At 44.5% G+C, this 23,457-nt stretch overlaps 1 protein-coding gene across 2 annotated transcripts in view; it reads left to right on the top strand.

The window, feature by feature from the left end:
* MCC (MCC regulator of WNT signaling pathway) overlaps positions 1-23,457 on the top strand; it is a 341,462-nt gene that overhangs the window by 71,935 nt on the left and 246,070 nt on the right. Inside the window, exon 4 of one of the 2 annotated variants that reach the window (XM_050945631.1) lies at positions 573-623. The exons of the other annotated variant lie outside the window; for it this stretch is intronic. Within the exon in view, the coding sequence (XP_050801588.1) occupies positions 573-623 (51 nt within the window). The remainder of the gene's footprint in view (positions 1-572; positions 624-23,457) is intronic. 2 annotated transcript variants of the gene reach the window in all.

The raw sequence follows: 23,457 nt of genomic DNA, 5'->3' as shown, positions 1-23,457 counted from the left end.
CACACAAACAGTCTCTCTCCAGAAATTTGTTTTACATCATTGCGTTTGTAATGGTTGTGCAGGGCTAGTTTCACTTCTGTCCCGTCTCTGGGTCTCTCTGAGTGTACCGACATAGGTGACAAGCCTCAAGTTTTCACCTCTCTCAGTGTAAAATCATACAATTCTCCTACTCTTAGATAAGGACCTGGATTACAGACCCTTGTCTGCCAACTGTGATTACTTAAGCAGGGCCAGCTTAGGTTCAGAACCTGCAGTTCTGTCCTTTGGGAACTGTGACCTATGGTATATACAGAGTGACAGTATGGCCTTTTCAAAACAATATATTGTTTATTCTTAACAGTAAGAACACTGCATACATCAAAGAGAACAAGGACTTTTGAAAAAATCAATCTGTGTGCAGGCATATCTACCTAGAAACCCCCCTGATGTTAGCCAGGTAGGCTCAGCTTCTAAGTTGAGACTGCTTCTGAAGAGGCTCTCTGTGTCAGCCTGTTCCCCTATATATCGCCTCACTATTGCCCCTCCCCTCCTCTCAGTGACTTTTTAACTGTTTAGTGTTTTTTTAATCTTAGGTTCCCAGCCTTGGCAAGACAAGTCTTGTAATTTTGCTGGAGCCAAGACAGGTAGGCTCTTCCAACTTAATAGCCCAGTCATTGTTCTCTTTAAAGACTTTGAAGTGTTTTCCCACGTGGGAGTCTTTTCTTTAGTCATTATTTTATATCCTGTTTATTTTTCCTAACAGTGCCTTTTGAATAAATTCCTGACAGAAAATGTCCCTTCTGGCTATTGGACACTCATATGGCATACGTAGCATTCCTAAATTAATGCAGAGCAACCCCATGTCCTTCACAACATTGAAACAAAGATTTTCAGTGATGTAAAAGCTAAACGGGCAGCAGTCCTTTGCCCAAATTATAACTCTTTCTACAAAGTAGAAAAATCCATATACATTTTAAAAACCATGTGAATGTACAACTTTGCAGAGCTTTGTGGAGATATGCTTGTGCAGCACCCTGTCTCTTATTTATCTCTTACTTTTGTCCCTGGGTACAGTGTGAATTGATTTATCCCAGTGTGTACAAGTATCTCAGCAAACAACTTGAACCTATTGTTAGAGAGAGAGAGTTTTAATTTCTTTAAAGAATGCATAATTTTTTCTAAGTGGAAATTGTCTGTATGTAAGATGAGGATGGTCCTTTAGTTAGAGGCAGATTATTCTAGTCACTCATAGGGAATGATTTGATTAATAAATATCTTCACAGTCTTATATCCAACAACAGTTACTGACTACTCGCCCCAGAATGTGTGTCTTTATCTATCTGTTTTGCCTTGATTTATTAACACCTTCATATTTAGCTCTTTGTTTCAAGGGACACTTCTGCAATTTTATAGGGACAAATCTTGTGGCATTTTCCCCCTGTTCCATCACTAGGTCTAATATTGAAAGCACATTTTTTCCTTGACCCTCTTCACCTGGTTGCTAAAATTTATGTCTAACATATTGATCTTTTGGTTGACACCATCACCCTTTACTGTTGATGTACAAGCTAGTGCCAATGGGTTAAATACTGCTATAAATGTTGTATACAGATGCCATTATATATGTCCTAAATCTAATAATTGGCAAGTTTTTTTGTAACTATACTTGGGTGTAAAGAATATACATTTCCTCTTTGCAGATAGCAAAAGATTCCAACTTTGTCAGGAATTTGGTGTATATATTTCATTGCATTTTAAGCATTAGAGTCAGACCACAGTTACGTGTGTGCGTATTCATACTTAACTAGTGAAAAAGCTAATTGATTTATGTGCTGCCACCTGTGCTCCCTCTTCAGGAAGCTATTTATGGGGATCCAAACAGTCTTGGTTCTCCTTTAGTTTCTCTTTCCTAGTACAACTAACAGAGGTGCTAGGAGTTGTGTCCCTGCCTCTTCTTCTGCAAACCACACATGGCAACAGATATGATATGCAGCCTTTTCACTGGAATTCTAGAGCTTGAGATGAAGCAATGGGATTTGGATCGATGTGATCCTCTTAACATATTTCCCTCCACAAATGAATACTATGGAATAAAACTAAATGATGCATTATTTTAAGTAAATTTCATGTGTTTCTATATAGGGCCGTATTTTTAAAGCTAGTGTCTTGGTATGCACATATATGCACTTTTTGGCCACAAACACCTATGTACTCACTTTTTTCACCTCTCTCATCTTATGCATAATCGATAAGACTGTAGAAGAGCACATTTATGAGAAGAATGATAGAATTTACACACACAAAACTCATTTGGATAATACTCTATTTCTGTATTCTATCATGTGCACACAAATGTCAATGTTCAAAAAGCACATACACACACATACTCTCTACATTTTGAAAATTTGGCCTATAAATATTTTTTTAAACTGTCCGCTTTCTAAGCTGGTGATGACCAGTGACCCTTTTACTGTCACAGGTAAATGGACACTACCTAAAGTCGTGATCTATTTTACATAGCGTTTTCCCTTCCAAAGGCTCTTCAGATGTATTACAAACTGACACAAAAGCTTTCAACTTAGGTGCACTCCAGCTGCCACTAAAATACATCCACCTCTGTGGTGAAATTGCAACTGTTTAGCAAGAACACTAACAACAGATGAGGAGAGGAAATTAAAAATTTATTTTTCTATTAAACATCTGATGGAGAAATTTAGGTAGCTAGGATGCAGTTACTTGAGTTAGAGGTTAACACGGGCACCAGAGCTTCATACTGATCATTGCAAAAAGCACACTGGTATATTTCATGACCACTTGCAATCAGGACGCTGTGTTTACATCTGATCTCAAAGACAACTCCAACATACAGTATTGCCTGACTCCATACAGGGGTATTAGTTCTTTATTACCTCAGAGAGGAGTGTACTATCTATTTAATAACCAGCGTCACTTTATACAGCATTCTTTGGAGGTCTCCCAGGCAGGGCAATCCCTGAACTCTACAGAGAAAAGTTGGGTTTTACAGTTCAGTCTATAGAAGCCAACAGATAAGAACTTTGTTTGCTTTTTGACTGGTAAAATAGTAACTTCTTAGGAAGTATTATAGCACACACCCTTTCTAAAAGATGCACTTTGTGTGATATTCTCCTTTTAGACCCACACAATAGAGCTTCACTTTCCTAATTTATTCTCCATTAAGTGCATAGAACTGCAAGGACAGAACACCTGATTTCAGAATGGGAAGAAGTTTAATTTTTTTAGTTGAAATAGCTTATACTGGTGACAGAAATGCTGGTTGCTAGATAACTTAGGGTATGTCTACACTACGAAATTAGGTTGATTTAATAGAAGTTGATTTTCTAGAAATCAATTTGATACAGTGGATTGCGTGTGTCCCCACTAAGTTGGCGGTGTGTGTCCACAGTACCGAGGCTAGCGTCGACTTTCAGAGTGTTGCACTGTGGTAGCTACCCCACAGTTCCCACAGTCTCCACCGCCCATTGCAATTTTGCATTGAGCTTCCAGTGCCTGATAGGGCAAAAACATTGTCGCAGATGGTTCTGGGTACATGTCGTCAGGCCCCCCCTCATGAAAGCAATGGGAAAAAATAATTTCTCGCCTTTTTTTCCTGGGTTACCCATGCAGATGACATACCATGGCAAGCATGGAGCCCACTCAGCTCACTGTCACTTTGTCTCCTGGGTGCTGCTGGCAGACACGGTACTGCACTGCTACACAGCAGCATCCCCTTGCCTTGCCTTGCCGTACCTTGCCTTGTGGGCGGCAGATGGTGCAATACGACTGCTAACTATCGTCATCGTCCTGTGGGTGCTCCTGGCTGACCTCGGTTAGGTTGGTTGGGAGTGCCTGGGCAGACAGAGGTGCTCCTGGCCAGCCTCGGTGAGGTCGGTTGGGGGTGCCTGGACAAGAATAGGAATGACTCCAGGTCATTCTCTTCTTTAAGTTTCGTCTAATGGAGATTCAGTCCTGTCTGGAATATCTTGCCAGCTGGAGGCTTCTGCCTCAGGCTGCTCTCCCAGTTGGCAGCACCGCACAGTTGCACCTACCTCAACCTGCCCCTTGCTCCCATGGCTCATGAAGCTGGACAGTAGTAAGGAGCAGTTCAGCTGTAAGCTGAACAAGTGCATAGTGGTGGTAGAATGTGCCTTTGGATGTTAAAAGCTCGCTAGCGCAGTTCACTGATTCGGTTAGACCTCAGCGAAACTGAGGCGGTTAGAAGAGCGCAGCAGGGTGCGCTGTGCATCGGAGAAGCTTTGAAAACCAGTTTCATGACTGTTTCTCCTGTTTGTTTCTCCTTGATGAAAACCCGCCCCCTTGGTTCACTCTACTTCCCTGTAAGCCAACCGCCGTACCCTCTCCCCTTTGATGTCCGCTTGCAGAGGCAATAAAGTCATTGTTGTTTCAAATTCATGTATTCTTTATTAATTCATCACATAAATGGGGCGGATAACTGCCAAGGTAGCCTGTGATGGGTGGAGGAGGAGGGAAGCACAGGGGTGAGGTAGTTGTAGGGGCACCCCCTAGAATGGCATGCAGCTCATCATAGAAGTGGCATGTCAGGGGCTCTGACCTGGAGTGGCCATTTGCCTCTCTGATTCTTTGGTAGGCTTGCCTGAGCTCCTTAAGTTTCACGCAGCACTGCTGCGGGTCCCTGTTATAACCTCTGTCCTTCGTGCCCTTGGAGATTTTTTTCAAATATTTCGGCATTTCGTCTTGTGGAATGGAGTTTGGATAGCACAGATTCGTCACCCCATACAGCGATCAGATCCAGTACCTCCCATTCGGTCCATACTGGAGCTCTTTGTGATTCTGGGACTCCATGCTCACCTGTGCTGATCAGCTCGCCATGGGCATCTGTGCTGATCAGCTCGCCATGCTGGCCAAACAGGAAATGAAGTTCAAAAGTTCGCAGGGCTTTTCCTGTCTAACTGGCCAGTGCATCAGAGTTGAGAGTGCTGTCCAGAGCGGTCACAATGGAGCACTCTGGGATAGCTCACGGAGGCTAATACCATCGAATTGTGTCCACACTACCCCAAATTTGACCCAGCAAGGTCAATTTCAGCGCTAATCCTCTCATTGGGGAGGAGTACCAAAATTGATTTTAAGAGCCCTTTAAGTCGACAAAGATGGCTTTGTTGTGTGGACGGGTGCAGGGTTAAATCGATCTAATGCTGCTAAATTTGACCTAAACTCATAGTGTAAGTGGATTTTTCCTTTCCCACCTGAAAACGTGCCCCTTAATCAGTCAAATCCAAATTGTAATTGCTCATTGTAGTGTGTTCCACTTATATACATAGATTATCTACATAATAACAAATTCAAGATTATCACTGAGGATTTAATTTATTTTAGACTGCAATGCAATGGATTCTGGATGGCTGCCGAAAACAGCATTAATGGGCTCTTTACACTGAATAATGGGTAACCATTTGTCTACTATGGCATATATATAATAGCTATAAATTAAGTAATGAATGGTCAACACTTACAGTGAGTATTGCTTTTAATTTAGCAAACGGGGCTGTAGTATAAAATCAGCAAGAGCTTAATACTGCAGAACTTCTTTATTACTTTAAAACAGTGCGCTGCAGGCCTTCTCAGTCTTGGGTTTTTACTCACACATCATAATGCTATATTGGAAGTACAGTGCTGGATATGATCCATCTGTTTTTCCCTTTGCCCCATGAGAGCCTACCATACTCAAAAATGTACCGTTTCTCTGCCTACTTCTCATCTCCCTTTTCCCTATCGTTGTAAGGCACCCAGCATATATGCCTGATGTAGTTCTCCAAATGACTGGTAGGGGGCATGCTTCTATAATTTATTATAATAGTCTTTCCTGCCTCTCCATATCTAATCAATGAACAATTGAACGCCATAGTCTGTCCTTGAAACTGGGCCCCCAAAAGAGCACTTCGGATGGTTACTGTATCATCACCCATCACTGTAGTATTCAAACATTTAAGTAAGGAAGATAATGCTGATTTGTTCCCTATAAAATTACAGAAGAATGTCTCTGGAAACTAATATATATTTGATGTAAGTAGCTTTACAAATTGACTCCTAAAAATACAGAACACTATAGCCTGTTGTCCAAGAGGGAAGTGTAATTATCTGGGAAAAATGTGTTTTGTAGTGACTAAAGACTGTTAGTCCTGTAGCATGTGGCTTTACTTGTGAATAACACACAATGCCAAATTCAGGGCTGCTGTGAGCAGATGCCAATGCCATTGACTTCAGTGAACTCGTACTCTCTTACAGAAGCTATACATTTGACGCATTGTTTCTTTTTTATTTTTTGGTGGTTAACAATATTAAATTAAAGCTGCTGTTTGCTTTATGTATAACTTGGAATATGCTTAATTCATTTTTTCCCTGAACACGAGAGAAAAAGTATTAAGAAAGTCTGAGGGACGAATTTTTAATGTTATGGGTAAGTGTGTGGCTGGTTTAACACCAAAAAGCTACCTGCAGTAATAGTGAAATAGACTACTTGCATATTATGCCACCTCTGAAATCTTTACTTCAGTTTTCATGTTTTTATGACTATAATGCTTTCATTCCTGTATTTTATCTACAAACAAAGCATTTTAGTTTTGAACAACTTTATAATACACCATTGCAAAAACCATGTTTTCCAATGTGGAATTTTGTCCATAGTATGTTAACTGATACTTCTCATCCTTAGAATAGTGTTGTATTTTATTAATGACTAAATAAATCATTTGTTCAGAAATAGAAATATTGGCAATGAGTAAAGCTTGTTGGGTCCATCAAGATTCTCAATTTTTAGTACTTCCATTTTTCCTCAAGATGGCATCTAACTTGTTTCTTGGATAACTCTTTTGCTTTTGTCTCAGAAATCTTGCTTCATGGACTCATCAGTGTGGAAAAATTGCTTCTTGATTCTTGTTCTGAATTTATTTTTCTTTAAGTGGCACATAGGATTCCTTGCCCTGTTGTTTATAGCTGCAGATAGTAAACCGTATGTATGGTGGGCCAGGCTTTCAAACATGGCTTCTAATTTTGTCTGTGCAGGTCTCTGTGTACGATCTGAGTATCCAGACAGCATTTGCACACAAATTGGGGTACAAGGCTTGGAGCACCTTTAAAAAAAATTTGACCCCATATATTTTGTGTGTGTGTGTGTGTGTGTTTTGTCTAATGGATTAAATGTTCTAAAAGCCAAGATTCCTTTATTTATTTGAAGGTGGAAAAAATTGTGCTTGCCAGATTTGTGAGCACAAAAATGTGGGAGCAAATCTTGTGGCTTCTGTACACCTATCAAAGGGGAGAAGCCCAGCAGATAACCAGTTGTAAAATCTCTGGGTATTATAGAAGGAGCTGGTAGCAACTCCTGTAGTTAGATTGTCTAACGCTTGGCATTGTAAACGATTCTTGCAGCCTTTTTTAGAGAATACATAACAACTCAGTTCTATGCAGCAGGTGTAAGACCAGGACCAGAGAATTTTCTCTTCTTTCTCTAATGAAATTCTGTTCGGGTTTTTGCTGAGAGATTTTGAAAACTGCGGTTTCTGTGCTGAGTTGCACTGTCAGCGAAATTTCGGTAACATTCCAAAATAATAACTGAACATGAACACTGTAATGTAAAAATTCGTTTGTAACACAGGGACAATGATACTGATCTTTGTAAAGTGCTCTGAGAGCATTATAAAATAGCTACTGTACGCATGTGATTCATCCACCAGTCACCCCATGCTGGTTGGGCATGGCATAGTGGCTCTCCTTGTCCTTTGGTGTGTCCTGCTCTGGCCCTGCAGTGGTCTGCCTCTTCCTAAGACTTAACCCTCCATCCAGGTCACTTTTAGTCCTGTCCCTTCCAGGGAAACCCCTAGTCCAACATGCCACTGGTCTGACAGCATCATGCTGGAAGTTCAGCCCAATTTAAGGCTTTTGGGCCTGCTAGCCCTTGGCTCTGGTGTCTTCATATCCCCACCCTCTGTGGCTGGTAGGGGAAGCCAGGCCCAGCCTTTCCTCTGGGTTCCAGCCCAGAGACCCTGTATGAAAAAGATGAGATTTGTTCATTCAGAGCCTCTGCCGTATGCCTGGGCTGCTTCCAATATGGTCTACAACTAGGCCTTCCTCACAGTCTCTTCTCTCAGTGACTCTTCTTCAGGACCCAACACAGAGGGGATCCAGACTAGTTGAGGAACTAAAGGGTTTGCACCAGGTCTGCCTGCCACAAGGAGGCTCTGATCTGTAGGAGTCTCTAGTTAGGTTCCAGCCTTAGCTGATCCTTCCTGCCAGACAGCTTCAAGATAGTCTCTAATTAAGCCCTGGCTCCAGCTGCCTTCCTTCATAGGGCTAGCTCAAGAAGTCTGCTCCTTCTCCAAGTCAGCCACCCATGAGCTGTCCTTTTCCTCTTTTTGCCTCCCTCCTACCAGCCATGACAGGTGTAGCGGGACAAGGCTGATTGTATCTATAAGCTCATTAGTCCCTTCAGGCCCATCACACTTGGTGGTATTATTATTATTAAACAAACAATGTAAGGCTGGGCCTACACCACTGTTACTGCAGCAGCAGACTGCGCTAAGAATCCCAAGATCAGGCAGCCTCTTCAGGAGTGAGTGAGAGCTGGGCTTGGCTTTCCCTTGATACCCTCAGCATCCAGCACATGGCCCATCCCCCTTCCTCTAGGGCAGGCCTGCACAACTCGTAAAGCGCGAGGGCCACATTACTCCAAAGAAAACAGCTGAGGGCCGAAACCCCCTGGCCCAGCGGAAACACTCCGCCCCAGCACCACCCAGCCCTGCAGAAACAAACCCTCCTTTCCCAGTGCCACCCCACCAAAACAGCTGTGGGCCAAAAAGGAAGGTTGGGGGTGGGGAGGTGATACTTGATTTTAAATCAACCAGGGGCTCCCAGCTGAAGAGTTGGCTGGGAGCCCTCAGGGTCAAATTAAAGGGCCCGGGGCTCCGGCGGCTGCGGGAACCCGGAGCTTTGTGGGGCTGGGGCAGGGATTTAAAGGGCCCAGAGCTCCTGCTGTTGAGGGGAGCCCGAGCCCTTTAAATCCCAGCCCCAGCGCATCCGCTGGAGCTGCCGCTGGGATTCAAAGGGCTCTGGGCTGCCCGTGGCGGCGGGGAGCCCTGAGCCCTTTAAATCTCAGCCGCGGCCGAGAATCTCTGCGGGCAGCTGCGGGGAGCCCGGAGCCCTTTGAATCCCGGCCACGGCTGAGATTTAAAGGGCTCTGGGCTCCCCATGGCTGTGGGCAGCCCAGAGCCTTTGAATCTCGTCCGCAGCTGGCAGGGCCGGCTTTTGGAAGTGCAGGGCCCAATTCGAACATTTTCGGCAGGGCCCCGGCAGAGATGACTGAAAAAAAAAAAAAACCACATGTAAAAAAAAAAAGCTTTTCATTTCTTAGCAACTAGTTCCCTATAAAAAGTTCTGCCACAGTATGTATTTTTTGTACCAGTAGGGTTACCATACGTCCGTATTTTCCTCCTGGATGGCGATTTAAGATCCAAGAAGCCTGACATGTCCAGGAAAGTACAGATGTATGTTAACCCTACCTAAAGTTCTTTTTTAAAAAGATGTGTCTGAACTAGAAATGAGCTCCGCCACTCCCTGAGGGTGTGCTAGGGTGCACGTGTGGGTCCCAGCTGCTCCCTGCCCACCTCATTGAAGCAGGTGTGCAGGGTTACTTCCCTGGGAACTACAGGGCACCAGTGCACATGAGGCTGACTGCAGGTGGGGGGGAGGTAGGGGCTGGAGGTAGGGTCTTGCTGCAGGCTGGGCAAGGGATGTGGGGCAGGCTGGAGACAGCATGTGGGGTGGGATGGGTTGGCTGGCTTCAGGCAGGGCCACGGGGGGGTGCGGCATGGGTTGGCAGGGCTGGAGACAAAGGAGTGCAGGACTAGCTGGCTTCAGGCAGGGGGGTGTGGCAGGGGTTGGCTGGAGACAGGGAAGGGGGTACAGGGCTGGCTGGAGACGGGCTGGCTGTGGGCAGCGGGTGCAGGGCTGGCTGCATACAGGAACTGGTGCAGGCAGGGCAGGAGGTGCGGCAGGGGTTGGCTGCGGGCAACTGGTGCAGGTACAGGGGGTACAGCCCATTCTGTATGGTGAGTGCCCCCTCCTCCTGCCTCCCCCACCAGGGTAGCAGTAGCAGCCCTTGGCTCAGGAGCTATTTAAAGGGCCTGGGGCTCCCCTGCTTCCACTGCCCCAGCCCTGTAAATAGCTGCAGGAGCCCTGGGGAAGTGGTGGGTCTCCAGGGGCTATTTAAAGGACCAGGGCAGCAAAGGCATCTGGAGACACCCCCCCCCCCGCTACCCCAGGGCTCTGGGAGGCTATTTAAAGAGCCTGCGGCTCCCCTGCTTCTACTGCCCCAGCCCTGTAAATAGCCGAGGGAGCCCTGGGGAAGCGGTGTGGCTTCAGCGGCTATTTAAGGACCGGGGCGGCAGAGGCAGCTGGAGCCCCGGCCCTTTAAATAGCCCCTAGAGCCCCCCGCTACCCTAGGGCTCTGTGGGTATTTAAAGGGTCCAGAGCTCCCCTTCTTCTACTGCCCCAGACCTTTAAATAGCCACGGGAACGCTGGGGAAGTGGTGGGGCTCCGGTGGCTATTTAAAGGGCCAGGGCGGTAGAAGCGACAGGAACCCTGGACTTTTTAAATAGCCCCCAGAGCCCCACAGCCCTACCCCAGGGCTCCAGCAGTGGTGCTCTGGTGGCAATTTAAAGGGCCTGGGAGCCACAGGCCTTTTAAATTGCCCCCTGGGGAAGCCGGTACACCGTACTGGGGCTTGGGCATGTGACCCTCTTAGGGGCGGGCTGATTCAGGGGAATTGGATGAATTGGCCTAAAGCCGGCCCTGGCGGCTGAGATTTAAAGGGCTCTGGGCTCTCTGTGGCTGCGGGCAGCCCAGAGCCCTTTGAATCCGAGCCGGGGCTGAGATTTAAAGAGGTCTGAGCTCCCTGCCACTGGCGGGCAGCCCAGAGCCCTATGAATCCCGGCTGTGGCTGAGATTTAAATGGCTCTGGGCTCCCCATCGCTGGGGGCAGCTCAGAGCCTTTTGAATCCTGGCCGCGGCTGGGATTTAAAGAGCTCTGGGCTCTCCGCCACTGCGGGCGGCTCAGAGCCTATTGAAACCCTGCCGCGGCTGAGATTTAAAGAGGTCTGAGCTCCCCGCCACTGTGAGCAGCCCAGAGTCTTTTGAATCCTGGCCGCGGCTGGGATTTAAAGAGCTCTGAGCTGCCCGAAGCGGCGGGGAGCTCAGAGCCTTTTGAATCCCGGCCACGGCTGCGATTTAAAGAGCTCTGGGCTTCTCGCCACTGCGTGCAGCTCAGAGCCTTTTGAATCCCGGCCGCGGCTGAGATTTAAACAGCTCTGAGCTCCCCGCCACTGTGAGCAGCCCAGAGTCTTTTGAATCCTGGCCGCGGCTGGGATTTAAAGAGCTCTGAGCTGCCCGCAGCGGCGGGGAGCTCAGAGCCTATTGAAACCCTGCCGCGGCTGAGATTTAAAGAGGTCTGAGCTCCCCGCCACTGTGAGCAGCTCAGAGCCTTTTGAATCCCGCCACGGGCTGCACAGTGAGCCTCTGCGGGCCGCATGTTGTGCAGGCCTGCTCTAGGGGCATTAGAGGGATGAGACACATTTTGCAAGTGGTTTTCACAGCTATTTGGTAGACAGCTGAGGAATGTTGGGACTAAGGAATACAGGATTCTGGTCCTAGTCCTGGAATGGCATGTGCTCTAGCATTTACAGATCCTTCTGCCACCAGTTTTCCACCCACTAGTCTGTCGTCTTCTGTCTCATATGCATACAATCCCAATGTCCATTTTATGCTGTTACAGGCTAGTTTTCAAAAAATGCAGCTTAAAGATTTCTGCCAGTGAAATCCATCTAAATAGGGCAACTTACTGCTGAAGAAGAACCTAGCAGTCTGGACAATGAAGCCTGCTTCTATAAAATACCTCAGCTTGAGATGACACTCATTTGCTCTTTGACTTCCATCATTTCCATTCTATCAGGCTTAAATTAGAAAATGATTCTATTGAAATGGAAATTGATTATAGGAATATAGATTTAGCAAGCTTGGCTTGTCTGAAAGTGGCTGAAAGTTGTTTTGTTTGACAGACGTTTGCATATCTGTTTGGGGATGGGGGAAGCCGTTTGGTTTTGCAGTCTTTGATTCCAAGCCAGCATATGTAATGGAGTTTATTTGTTCAGAGCTGGGCATCAGGTGTAATAGGATTATGCATTGTGTTTTGTATGAACCTGGCTTTTATATCCCTCTAGCACTGCTCAGTCATTCATTTTTCTCATATAAATTAAAAGTGGAGATGGTAGATTAGATGTGCCAGGACTCATCTGTGTTATGTGAAATGTAGTGTTTCTGTCTCTTGAACTTACTGGATCATGACAGAAATATAGATGAGCAAGAGGAAAATATTAAACTCTTATGAAAGCTTGCTTCTCTAGCAGATTGATGCCATTTTTGCTTCAATAGTAGATTACTACATCAAAGCCTCTTTTTACAATTTTTGATACTGTATTTGTGTTATATTTAAAAGGTCACCCCAGCACTCTTTCCCTCTGTGGTAGATCAGAGCCCCAAGTGGCAAGCTTCGAGCACAGTACAAGGCACGTTTGTTCAGGCAGCCTTTTAATAAATGCTCTTACTGGAGGCTTTTAATTGGATCTTTTATGTGGCAATGAGATGATTTCCCTTATAGGCAAGTCATGTAGCCTCCATGCAGCAAAATGGTGGGTTTTGACCATCCTTTGCAGATGGTGACAATTATATTGAAAATGGTATAGGGGGCCAGGTGCTACAGCCATGTGTGCTGTGCCCAAACGTGTGTGTAAATAAAAATAGATTTGAAACTGTGTCCCAAAATTTCACAGCCTTCTAATTTAATTAAAAAGGGTTCCTCCCCCCACCCTCATGACCTGTGCTGTTTAGAAACAATGTTTTACGCATCTTTTTGTCCTAGTTAGAGTGCTGGCTCATACCCAGACTTTTAGATCTATTTTTTACACACACAAACCCTTTTTTTCCCCCAGTCAACTAAAATCAAGGGCAATTGGCTTCGTAGACTAAGCCAACCCAGACAGTTAAATAGAATTTTGTATTGATGTTGTGCATAATACAGTGGTGGTAAGCTGAGCCTGAGGCCCAGGACAAGGACCTTGTAGCAGTGTTAAACTGCTGGTTTCCAGCGTGCCAAAAAAAGATTACAGAACAGCTGTAGTAGCAGGGGCTTCCATGAGCACAGTTTGATATTTTTCTACTCCTGAGGGAATTCTGCACAAAAAAATTAATTTTTTTGCACACAATATTTTAAAATTCTGCACATTTTATTTGTCAATAAATGTGGAGGCTCCTGCATGGCAGTGGGGAGCACAGGCCACTGCTGCATGGAGACAGGAAATTACCCTGCTGTCTCCCCTTTTGCCCCCTGGGACAAGGACTTGGTGGTGAGGCTGCACCCAACCCTGACACAGCAGAAGGAAAGGGCTGGGCCTGCCTCAGAAACACCTGGAGTCCTGCCCCTCAGGTGCACCAAGTATGGGCAGGCAGGCTCAGCCTGGCCAAGATCCAAGTATGGCGGGATCCATCTGTGGGGTGAGAGGGTTCTGAGTGGGGAAAACTGGCTGTGGACAGCTCAGTGGGGGGTCTGGTGCAGGGAGGATGAGGATGTGCAGAGGCTGGTTGGGTGGGTTCTGGGTGCAGGGGCAATAGGTCTTTGCATAGGGTTCAGGTGAAGGTGGTTGAAGCTCAGAAGGGGGGGTATGAGTGTGGGGGAATGGGGCTTGGCAAGGGGGTCCAGGTGCTGGGGGGCTCATCAAGAGGGTCTGGGTCCAGGGAGGGTAGGATTCATCAAGGTGGAGGTTCGAGTGGGGGGGCTCAGTGTGGATGGTCTGTGTACAGGAGTGGAGGTCTGGACATACGTGGGAGGGGCTCAGCATGGGTCCAGATGCGGGGGGTCTAGGTGTGGAGGGGTTGGGCTCGGCGGATACAGTTGCAGTGGTGAGACTTGGCGGGATGGGGGTTTGGCTGCGGGGGACTTGGTGAGGAGATTCTGTGTGCAGGGGGGTGAGGCTTGATGGGGGGGTCTGGGCATGGGGGTGTGTGGATGCGCGGGGGTTGGGCGGACGAGGGAGAAGGAAATGGGGGGTGGGGGAAAGTGTGGAGCTTCCTGCAGCTGGGGGAGGTTTCTGGCCCCAGCCTTGCAGAGGAAGAGGAAGTCCCGTTCACCCCAGCCTAGGCGGGACTAGCAAATGAGCCTAGTGTAGGAGCCACTGTCCAGGGTGTCCCCAGCATCTCCCTCCCCCACCACAATGATTTACCTTTCAGCCAGCTGCTCCAGGTGCCCAAAACAACATGTCCACGCTGCTGGGGAGGTGTATGTGATACTCTTGCAGTTTGCCTTTGCTTCTCTGTCAGTCATTCTTCTGTGGAGAAGCAAAGAAATCTGGGGGGGACATTTAATTCTGTGCATGTGCAGTGGTGCAGAATTCCACCAGGAGTAACTGCCCCCTAGATATTTGAAGCAGCCCCTGTTTACAAAGCTAGAGTCTTCTATTTGATCTCAGAGGACAAACTGCTTGCCTCAACACATTTGCAGTTGCTAATGTTTAGCCTAGGTAAACCCTAATGCACTTAAATAAATTAATAAAGCTACATGCGGTGGCTGCCCTGGGTATGGGTATTCCAGGAATAAAATGAAAAGCTTGATGTTCTCATGAGAAGCTAAACTCTTAGAATGCTTTTTCAATGCTTTCAATAGCTCCATCATAATGGAACAGCCACCCTTGGTGCCCCTTCAAGTCCCCAGTTTTGTGCCTACCATCATCCTTCTGGTCCAAGAGCACTGAACAGGGCTTCCATAGGAGCACATCCGTGTCACAGCTAAATTGGCCAGAGGGCTTCTGCTGTCCAGGGGCTGAGACTTCTGCTTCTCATGCCATCAGCCCTGAGGAATCAACTCCAAGGATTGCAGAATGCTTCCACTAGGCCCTGTGCCAGCCCCATACTTATTTTTGATTATGTGTAGTTGTTAATGAATGGCTGGTTGGCAACACTGCTGATTTTAGGAATAGTTTTGATGTTAGGGCAGAATAAATGTTCTCTGGGGAGATGAGTGGTTCTGCACACTTTTTTCTTTTTTTCTCCATTTTGTGGAGAAACACTTCAGTTTGTTTGCTTCATTTCAAAGTACAAATTCACATTACGATTTCCTCAGCAAGGAGACTGATTATGATGATAACCATATTGCAATGTATTGGTAAATGCCACTTTTCATCTTTGTAGGAAGCAAGCAAAACAAACTATTTGAATTTCAGAAAGGGCAATTTCTGTTCTATGTAGAGGTCATAATGTAATAAGAACCCTACCGATGTGCCAGAGTGAGGGCTGTGCCCTTAGGCTAAAAGCCCAGCTCCAATTTCCTGTCCTTCGCATTTTCTATTACTTTACTCTGCCTACTTGAAGCTATAATCTTAGGGAAGTGAGTGGGGGCTAATGGACATTGAATCTCTCTGCTTCATGCATTTCTAAAGAGATGTTAAGTGCTTTTTATTAGTTGAATCTGATTTTCACATGAAGTGTGTGTGTGATTGAAAGAGTGAGAGAAAAAAATGTATGTGTTTTAACAGCACCCATATGTGTCTTAGGTGCTTTCTGATACAGGTAAAAGGTCTTTGCCCCAGGAACCTAGAAACTTATCTTGGACGCAACTCAACAGAAGGGGGAAACCAGATAGTAGGGAGGGGTAGAGGAGCAGCACTTATATTAAGCAGTTACTCTGTGAGGCTACTATACAGCAAGATAGAGCAAAACAAATATTTTTAAAACATTTTTTTTGGATGAGAGAAGTGAAACAAATGAATAAGCAGTAGATTTATCCAGCAAGATTCTTGTAGGCCTTGTGGAAGAAATTGTTCGGGGAAGGGGGGCTTAAAAAGAGAAGATAGTATCTTTGCAGTCAAGCTCAAGAAAGGCATTCCATGCTTAAGGAGTATCATAAAAATAAGTGCAGATAAGGTTGTAGGAGAAGTGGATAAACATGATATCAAAGATGGCATCATTGGTGCTGCAGAATAGGCTGTGAAAGGGATGAATGTAGAATGAAACTGTCAGGTAAGTAGTGTGGGATAGAGTTAACTGGACCTTGAAGATGATAATAGGCTTGAACTTAATGCACTAGAGAAGGGTGAGCCAGTGGAGAAATTCAAAGAGGGGGAAGGTAATGTTGTTAGATTAGTGGTCAAGGAAGATCTGCTGCATTTTGTATTGACTGAAGGGTTATGTGGGTCTCGGTCAGTGTGTGTACACAGCAGTTAAACACCCGCAGCTGGCCCATGTCAGCTGACTCAGACTCATGGAGTTTGTGCTGTGGGGCTGTAAAATTACTATGTAGGCTTTTGGGCTCAGCCTGAGCTCTGGGACCCTGCAAGGGGAAAGGGACCCAGAGCCTGGGCTCCAGCCTGAATATCTACACAGCAATTTTTAACTCTGCAGCCCAAGCCCTGCGAGCCCAAGTCACTTGACTAGGCCAGGTGTGGCCATGCTGCATGTCTTTTATTCCAATGTAGACCTACCAGTGAGCCCAGAGGGAACGTTACATTAATCAGAATGGGTTACAGTAATGTCCTGGATGCTCACTGGAGCCAGAAAGAGAGGGAAAAAAAGAATAGATCTCAGAGATGTGTAGGAATTGTGTAAATGTGCAGGGAGATGGGGTGGAAATAAAAAATTATCCTTCATTTACAGGTCTGGGTGAATAACTAGTGGTGTGTACACCAGGGAAAGAGAATGGAAGAGTGAAGAGGGTTTCAGGAGGAAGATTAGAAGATCACTTACAGTCATTTGAAATTAGTGAAATGCTCGGAAGAGGTGATATTGCAGAGAGGCTGAAATACGTTGATTGGATGGAGGAGTGATTGTTCAGGAGTCAAAGAGATAAATTTGTGAGTTGTTGGCATAGCGATTGTAGTTGAAGCTGTGTAAGCAGATAAGATTATTCACTGAGAAGGGGAGGGAGAGGAGGAGAGGACTAGGACAGAGCCCTGAGAGATCCATAAGGAAAGTGGAAATGGTGAGGGGGCTTGTCAAAAAGGACACTGGAGGAATGGCAAAACGAGGAGGAGACCCAGAACAGAACAATGTTGTAAAAGCCATGGAAGGGCAAGATGTCAAGCAGGATCAGCAGCCCTGAAAGCAGGGGAGAGGTCCCAGGAGGGTTCTGTTCTGTTCAGATTAACATACCATGCCTACCACTAAGCACCTAAGTACAAGGGTGAAGGAGGTGATATTAATATTGTTGAGGAGAAGTTGATTCAATATACTGGAGATGATGGAAATCATCAGAGTGGAGTTAAAAGAGAGGAACTTCAGGAAATGATTGCAGCTTCCTTGCTTGATGAGTTTGGAGCTGAAGGGAAGAAGAGAAATGGGGTGGCAATTGAAGAAACCCCAGTATCGGTGACAGGAAGAAAAAGGAGTGTGTGTTGGGGTGGGGGAAGATGGCTATCATGGCAAATCTCATAGCGCTATTCTTCGAAGAAGTTGGTACGATATTGTGCAAAGAGAGGAAGATGCAAATGGAAAGGGCTTCGGAGGGAATTGAAGGTTGTAAATAAGTGTTGTAGACATGGGATTCTAGTTAGGTGGGAAAGTAGAGATGTTTGGCAAGGTATTTAGCAGAAATGGAGGAGAGGACCAAATTTTAGTCCTGCGGTCATACACACTTATTCAGCTATCTCCAGAGCATGGGAACTGGTGCAGTGATATTTGAGATTGGAAGCTAATAATTGGGGGCTACTTTGAACTGAGAAAAAAGGGTGAAAGAGCAAGTGGGGGGAGGAATTGACAACTCAGCTAAGGAGAGAGTGGAGAGAGTAGGGAAGAGCAGCAGAAAAGTAATGGATGTGAAGGATTGTAGTCCACAGAATGGCCAAGTTTATGGGTAGAGGCAAGAGGTAAGTAGCTGATGAGGGAGATGAGGTGGTTGTGAGAGAAAGGGAACTTAAAAATTGCTACCATCTCTCTCTGCTGTCCTCAGACAAGTCCGTAACTGAGTAACAGGCCTCTGGGGGAGTTTCCTGGTGCCTTGTTTGTCAGTTTGCCTGTTTCTGCGGTACTGTGGGGTCAGGTGGAATCACTGTGAATGTACGATAGTGGAGGATGAAAAGACAGACAACTAGGGCTGCTGTTTTTGACATATTAGTGAGTGGCTTGGTGACATGAAATGTTCTAGGATAATTAAAGGGATCAAATGTAAACTGCAAAGAAGATTGGTCTGGTCAAGGACATGACATCTTAAGTGGATTTAGTATTTGGAGAGGGGTGAAGGGGTGAGTGACTGTGATTGAAGTGCTGTTTGGAAATCCCATTACTCTAGATATACTATCTGTTTTAGATTTCAGAGTAGCAGCCATGTTAGTCTGTATCCACAAAATAACAGGAGTACTTGTGGCACCATAGAGACTAACAAATTTATTTCAGATTAATCAAGATAGTGAAGTTGACTCATGTTTTTCAAATTGAGTACTTCACTTTTTCGGGGCAGGGTTACTTTTAATTGTTACAGCTGAGCTGGACATTCTTCTCTTGATACAAGTGGGTAACCTTCAGTATTACTGATGGGAATCATTTCCATCAAGAAGAGCAGACTATCCTTTCTCACCACCACCTTTAAATCAGAGTGTATTAGTGCTATTGAATAAGGAACTGTCTGGAAACTTTATCCAAGTATTGTATTGAATTACCACTTCCAAACTCCATGTTAACCTTCAGAATACTAGTATTCTGTCCCAGGAAATACAAACCACTGGTACTAGGATACCTATATATTTTGTGCTGAAATGAAAACAGGAATCTGCCCTTATCATATTGCATAGTGTTCAGGATGAATTAAAGCTTACAATAAATTAAAGAGGTATTCCATTTGTGCTTGTGACTATGAAGGGTGCAGCCTTAATTGCAGTAATTATGTGATAATTACCATGATAAGATATTTAGGAAATATCATAGTGACATTTAGGAAGTTAACTAGAGAGAACAAACCAAAAAAGCTTCATTTCACGCATGTTGAAGTTGTGATGGGTGAATCATTCATGTTCCATGCAGAGTGGAATCACGTGCCTAACGTCCCTTTTTTGACTTGTATACTTTATGTAATGATGTTTGTGTGTCTGTGTATATTTACATTTTAAGAAATAGCTGCTTTTTGCACAGCAATTTTCATTCTGCAGATAATAAAACAAGAATGATGGAAAAGCTCTGTATGTGGTAGCTGGGTCATGCTCTCTCCAGTAATGGTTAGAAAGTGGAAGACTGTGTTCCCTGGGGGATATTGTGAGTGGGAGGCCTCGTAAAATCACTATAGCACTAAAATTTTCCATATTTTACAGCAATTTCAAAAGTAAAAAGGTAATATGTGAGGAAGTTGTATCCCATCCAAAGAGAATGGTATTACCCAAACTGACATAATGGATCTGACTCTCCACAGACAACAAAAAGGTAGCATCTGCAGTAACTTTGTGTGACTGGATTAAGGGATACCATAATATCTGGATAGCTCTCAATTTTTCTTTCCTGTAGGTAAGTAAATATATTGTCTTTTTAAATCTGTAAATAAATGGGGTAGAGTGGCCACCAGATTATTAAATTCAGAGTGAGCAGAGCTCAGCTAACAATGGTTACTAGATAATACACTACCCTACTAGTTTTGAAATTATCACAGGAAGACTGTCAGTGAAACTACACTTGTCTAAAAGCAGTATGCAACCTCAGTAGTTGGTAAAAAGCACTCATTGATGGGAATGCATTATGTACGTGGAGTAGCTCACCCTGGTGTCTTTAATTTGGTAGAATGTATTTTTCATTGTCTGTTTCCTTTCTCCATCAGCTTCTATGACAGCGAATCATGTCCAGTTTATTATTATTTATTTGTATTATGGTAGTAACTACAGGCCTCAACTGAGATAAGGGCCCCACTGAGCGAGGTAATGTACAAAAACATATTAAGATTGTTTACACTAGGAGCTGGGCTATAATTCCCAGCTCTCATTAGACTTGCTTGCCTTAGACATACTCACACTAACTTTCCTTGAGCTAGCGTGCTAAAAATAGTAACATTGCCATGCTAGCATGGGCAGCAGTGACCGGTGTAACAATCTGGTTGTGCCGAGTACCTACCCAAAGGGTTTGGGTGGGTTTGTACTCAGCACAGCTAGCCTGTGCCACCACTCATTGCTGCCTGTGCCACTGTTACCATGGCTACACTACTATTTTTAGTATGCTAGTGCTCTCCAAGCTAGTGAAGGTATGTCTAACATGAAGAATCACCCCTAGCTCTGATGTAGACATATACCTTAAGAGAAAGTCCCTACCCCAAAGAACTTATTATCTAAATAGAGAAGACAGACAAGGGCTGAGAGAAGGGAAGCATTATTATCCCTGGTTTACAGATGAGGAACAGAGACGGTAAGTGAATGGCCTGTGGTCATGCAGGAAGACTGTGGCAGAGCCAGAAATTGAACCCTGATGTGTAAGTCCCACTGCAGTTCTTTAAAATCTTTCAGAAAAAGTCTTGTGGTTACTGTTCTTGCCCTTGAAAGCTGCCTGTGGCACAAGACATTGTAAAAATGCACCTAATCTATCAACTAGCATTTATAAGGTTCTTACCACCATGGTACTTTACCTGACCACTATATATGGATTTATAAAGGTGAGGCTGCCTGGAGATATTCAGTTAGATCTGTCTAGGTTTTGAATTTTGTGATGTAATATGATTTCATTAGTCTGACAGCCCCAAGAAATGGTTGACTCTTCATAAAAAATTAAAATAGCCATTTTAAAGTCTTTAAAAAAAGTTCTTAATTTATTCAAAAATTTCAGAACATGTTCTAGTTGTCAATTAGACTTAGCTTTAAAAATTTAATATGATGATGATTTTATTTTTGCAAAAGAGAACAAAACTAACCGTAGTTATGATGAAAAGACTGTCACTTCTACTAAGCAAAATACTTCAGACCTGGGACTAGAACCCTGGTTTTACAGCTGCAACAACAAAGGCCTCTAGCCCCCTGAGCTGAAAGGAGAGGCCTGTTATCCGCTTATGTAGATAGAATGATCCTTTGTTTTCTCTGAACTGTAACTAGCCAGTAGAGGGCAACATGCTTACAGAAACATATAGTACCAAATGAAAGTCTATGACAAAAATAAATCCCATTGACGTTGGTTAGCAAGCAGTGGATTTGGCCCATAACCCCCATTGACATCAAGGAAAGCTGTATTGGGCACCAAGCTATCCACAAGAAAAATCCAGGAATATATATGCTTAGTTACATCTTATTCGTTATATCTTCCAATTTACCAGTGCATAGGTCTCCAAGGATGTTTAGCCATATGTAAAGTTGGAAGGGGAAGTAACAAGTTGATTTTTAATTCAGGGTACTTTTAATGCATTATAACTCAAAAACATTTTGAAACAACTTCTTCACACTTTGCAGAAACAGTCTCCTTTGCCATGAGAATAAATCTAATAATTTTCAAATGAAAACAATTTTCCATAGAGACCAGACTAGAGTTTTTATAACTCAAGCTGATGGTAACAGAAGACCCCAATCCTTCAAGTTAAATGGATGTAAAGTGAAACTGTAAACACTGAGGAAAAGTTTTATATTTACATTAATCTCAGATGACTCTCACTACTAATGCTGGAACACTGTAAATGGGTGATATAGGGTTACATAAACTATGAACTAAAACAGGGAAGCCTGAACAGAGACTAAGTGCTGACACTGCACACTCACTTTGAAAGGCATTTTGCATTTTTAAAGGGTTTTTCATTAAGCATATTACGAGGAGCAGCTTAGTTTAGCCCCAATCCTGCAAAGATTAATGCACCTGCTTTGCTTTATACACTGTGAGTAGTCCTATGTTTATCAAAACATTTTATAGTAAATCACCATCAGGTGTGTCTGCTTTCACAGGAGAAAACATGGGTAGTCTCATTATAGTGTGCAGGAAATTAATGTGTGTAACTACTCTGCATATGAAGATAAGAGCATATATTCCTCAGCACTGGGACTACCAACCTGTTAGGCACATCAGACTTTACAGAGAGGTGGGGCACGCCCATCTCTCTGGCCACTTCTGGAGAGCTGCTGAGCCACTGCCACTGGGCATGTACTCTGGTCCTGTTTTCTTAGGCAGCCTACTCAATGCTGTTCCGGCGCTCTTCATAGCAGCTTTCTACCAGCAGAGAGCAGCACAGTACATTGCCAGCAGCTGGGCGAAGGTGAATAAGAACATGCTTTGGGGACAAAGGAGATAAACAGGCAAGAATATAAGAGAACACTGAGGGAGGTGAAGGTGAGAAAGGGAAACAAAAATAAGAGAATTGGGTGCAGAAAACTGAGTGAAAAGTAGAGGGGATGTATGTTGGACAGGGAAGAAACTAGGTAAAGAAAACAAACAGGTGACGTTAGAAAGCAAAATCAGGAAGAAAAAGAAATGATGGAAAATGTATCCAGGGTGGGGAGGGAGATAGAGAATGTACTTAACAGTGAGACTGCAGCACCCACACCTGCTAGGGCTTGGCATGAAGGGGAAATGAGGAGGGACCCTCAGATCCTGATCCATTAAAGCAGAATGTGCTCCCTCCCAAAAGGTTTAGTTGCTATTATTTTAATATTCTCTTTTCTTCTATGGTCTTAATAGACTTTATTGTGATTCAGAAAAATTATTATTGTATCTGATTATGATGATTATTGATCCCATAATTAATATAGGTGAGGAAAACATACTATTCAGAGGATCTTTTTCAGAATGCTACTCTTGGCAAGCATTGTTCCCTGTGTAAATGGATTTGCCAAGTGTGAAGTGGTGCCCTATTTGTCCTGATTTTATTTTTGATCTTTTTATAAAAATCAGCTCTTCCCAGGATTTAATAGTTTAGACATACTTTGTATTAATTAAACAAAGTGATCAGATATACTTCAGTCACAGGATAAGGGACTCTGAGGGCTTGGCTACACTCACACTTTACAGCGCTGCAACTGGGGTGTGAAAAAACACCCCCCTGAGCGCTGCAAGATACAGCGCTGTAAAGCGTCAGTGTAATCAGGGCAGCAGCTCTGGGAGCGCGGCTCCCAGCGCTGCACGCTACACCCGTAAGGGATGTGGTTTACATGCAGCGCTGGGAGAGCTCTCTCCCAGCGCTGCCGTTCTGACTACACTCACACTTCAAAGCGCTGCCTCGGCAGCGCTTTGAAATTCCAAATGTAGCCATACCCTTAGCTTCTAACTTCACCAATAGCAATGCAAAGCAGTATAAATTTTGGGTGAGTGGAGTACCTATAACAGGCAAGGACTGAGGGGAAAAGGTTGTCGCTAAATCTTCTGTTGTATGTTGTTGGTTGTTTTAAATCAGCACATTCTTTATAAGAACTTATATTCCTAGGAATTTCCTGGGCTACCAGTTAGATGCTGAA

This window comes from Gopherus flavomarginatus, chromosome 3, assembly GCF_025201925.1.
Source record: "Gopherus flavomarginatus isolate rGopFla2 chromosome 3, rGopFla2.mat.asm, whole genome shotgun sequence".
In the NCBI taxonomy this organism is placed as follows: domain Eukaryota; kingdom Metazoa; phylum Chordata; order Testudines; family Testudinidae; genus Gopherus; species Gopherus flavomarginatus.
The sequence above is the reverse complement of the archived record's forward strand: the minus strand, read 5'-3'. Positions and strand labels throughout refer to the sequence as shown.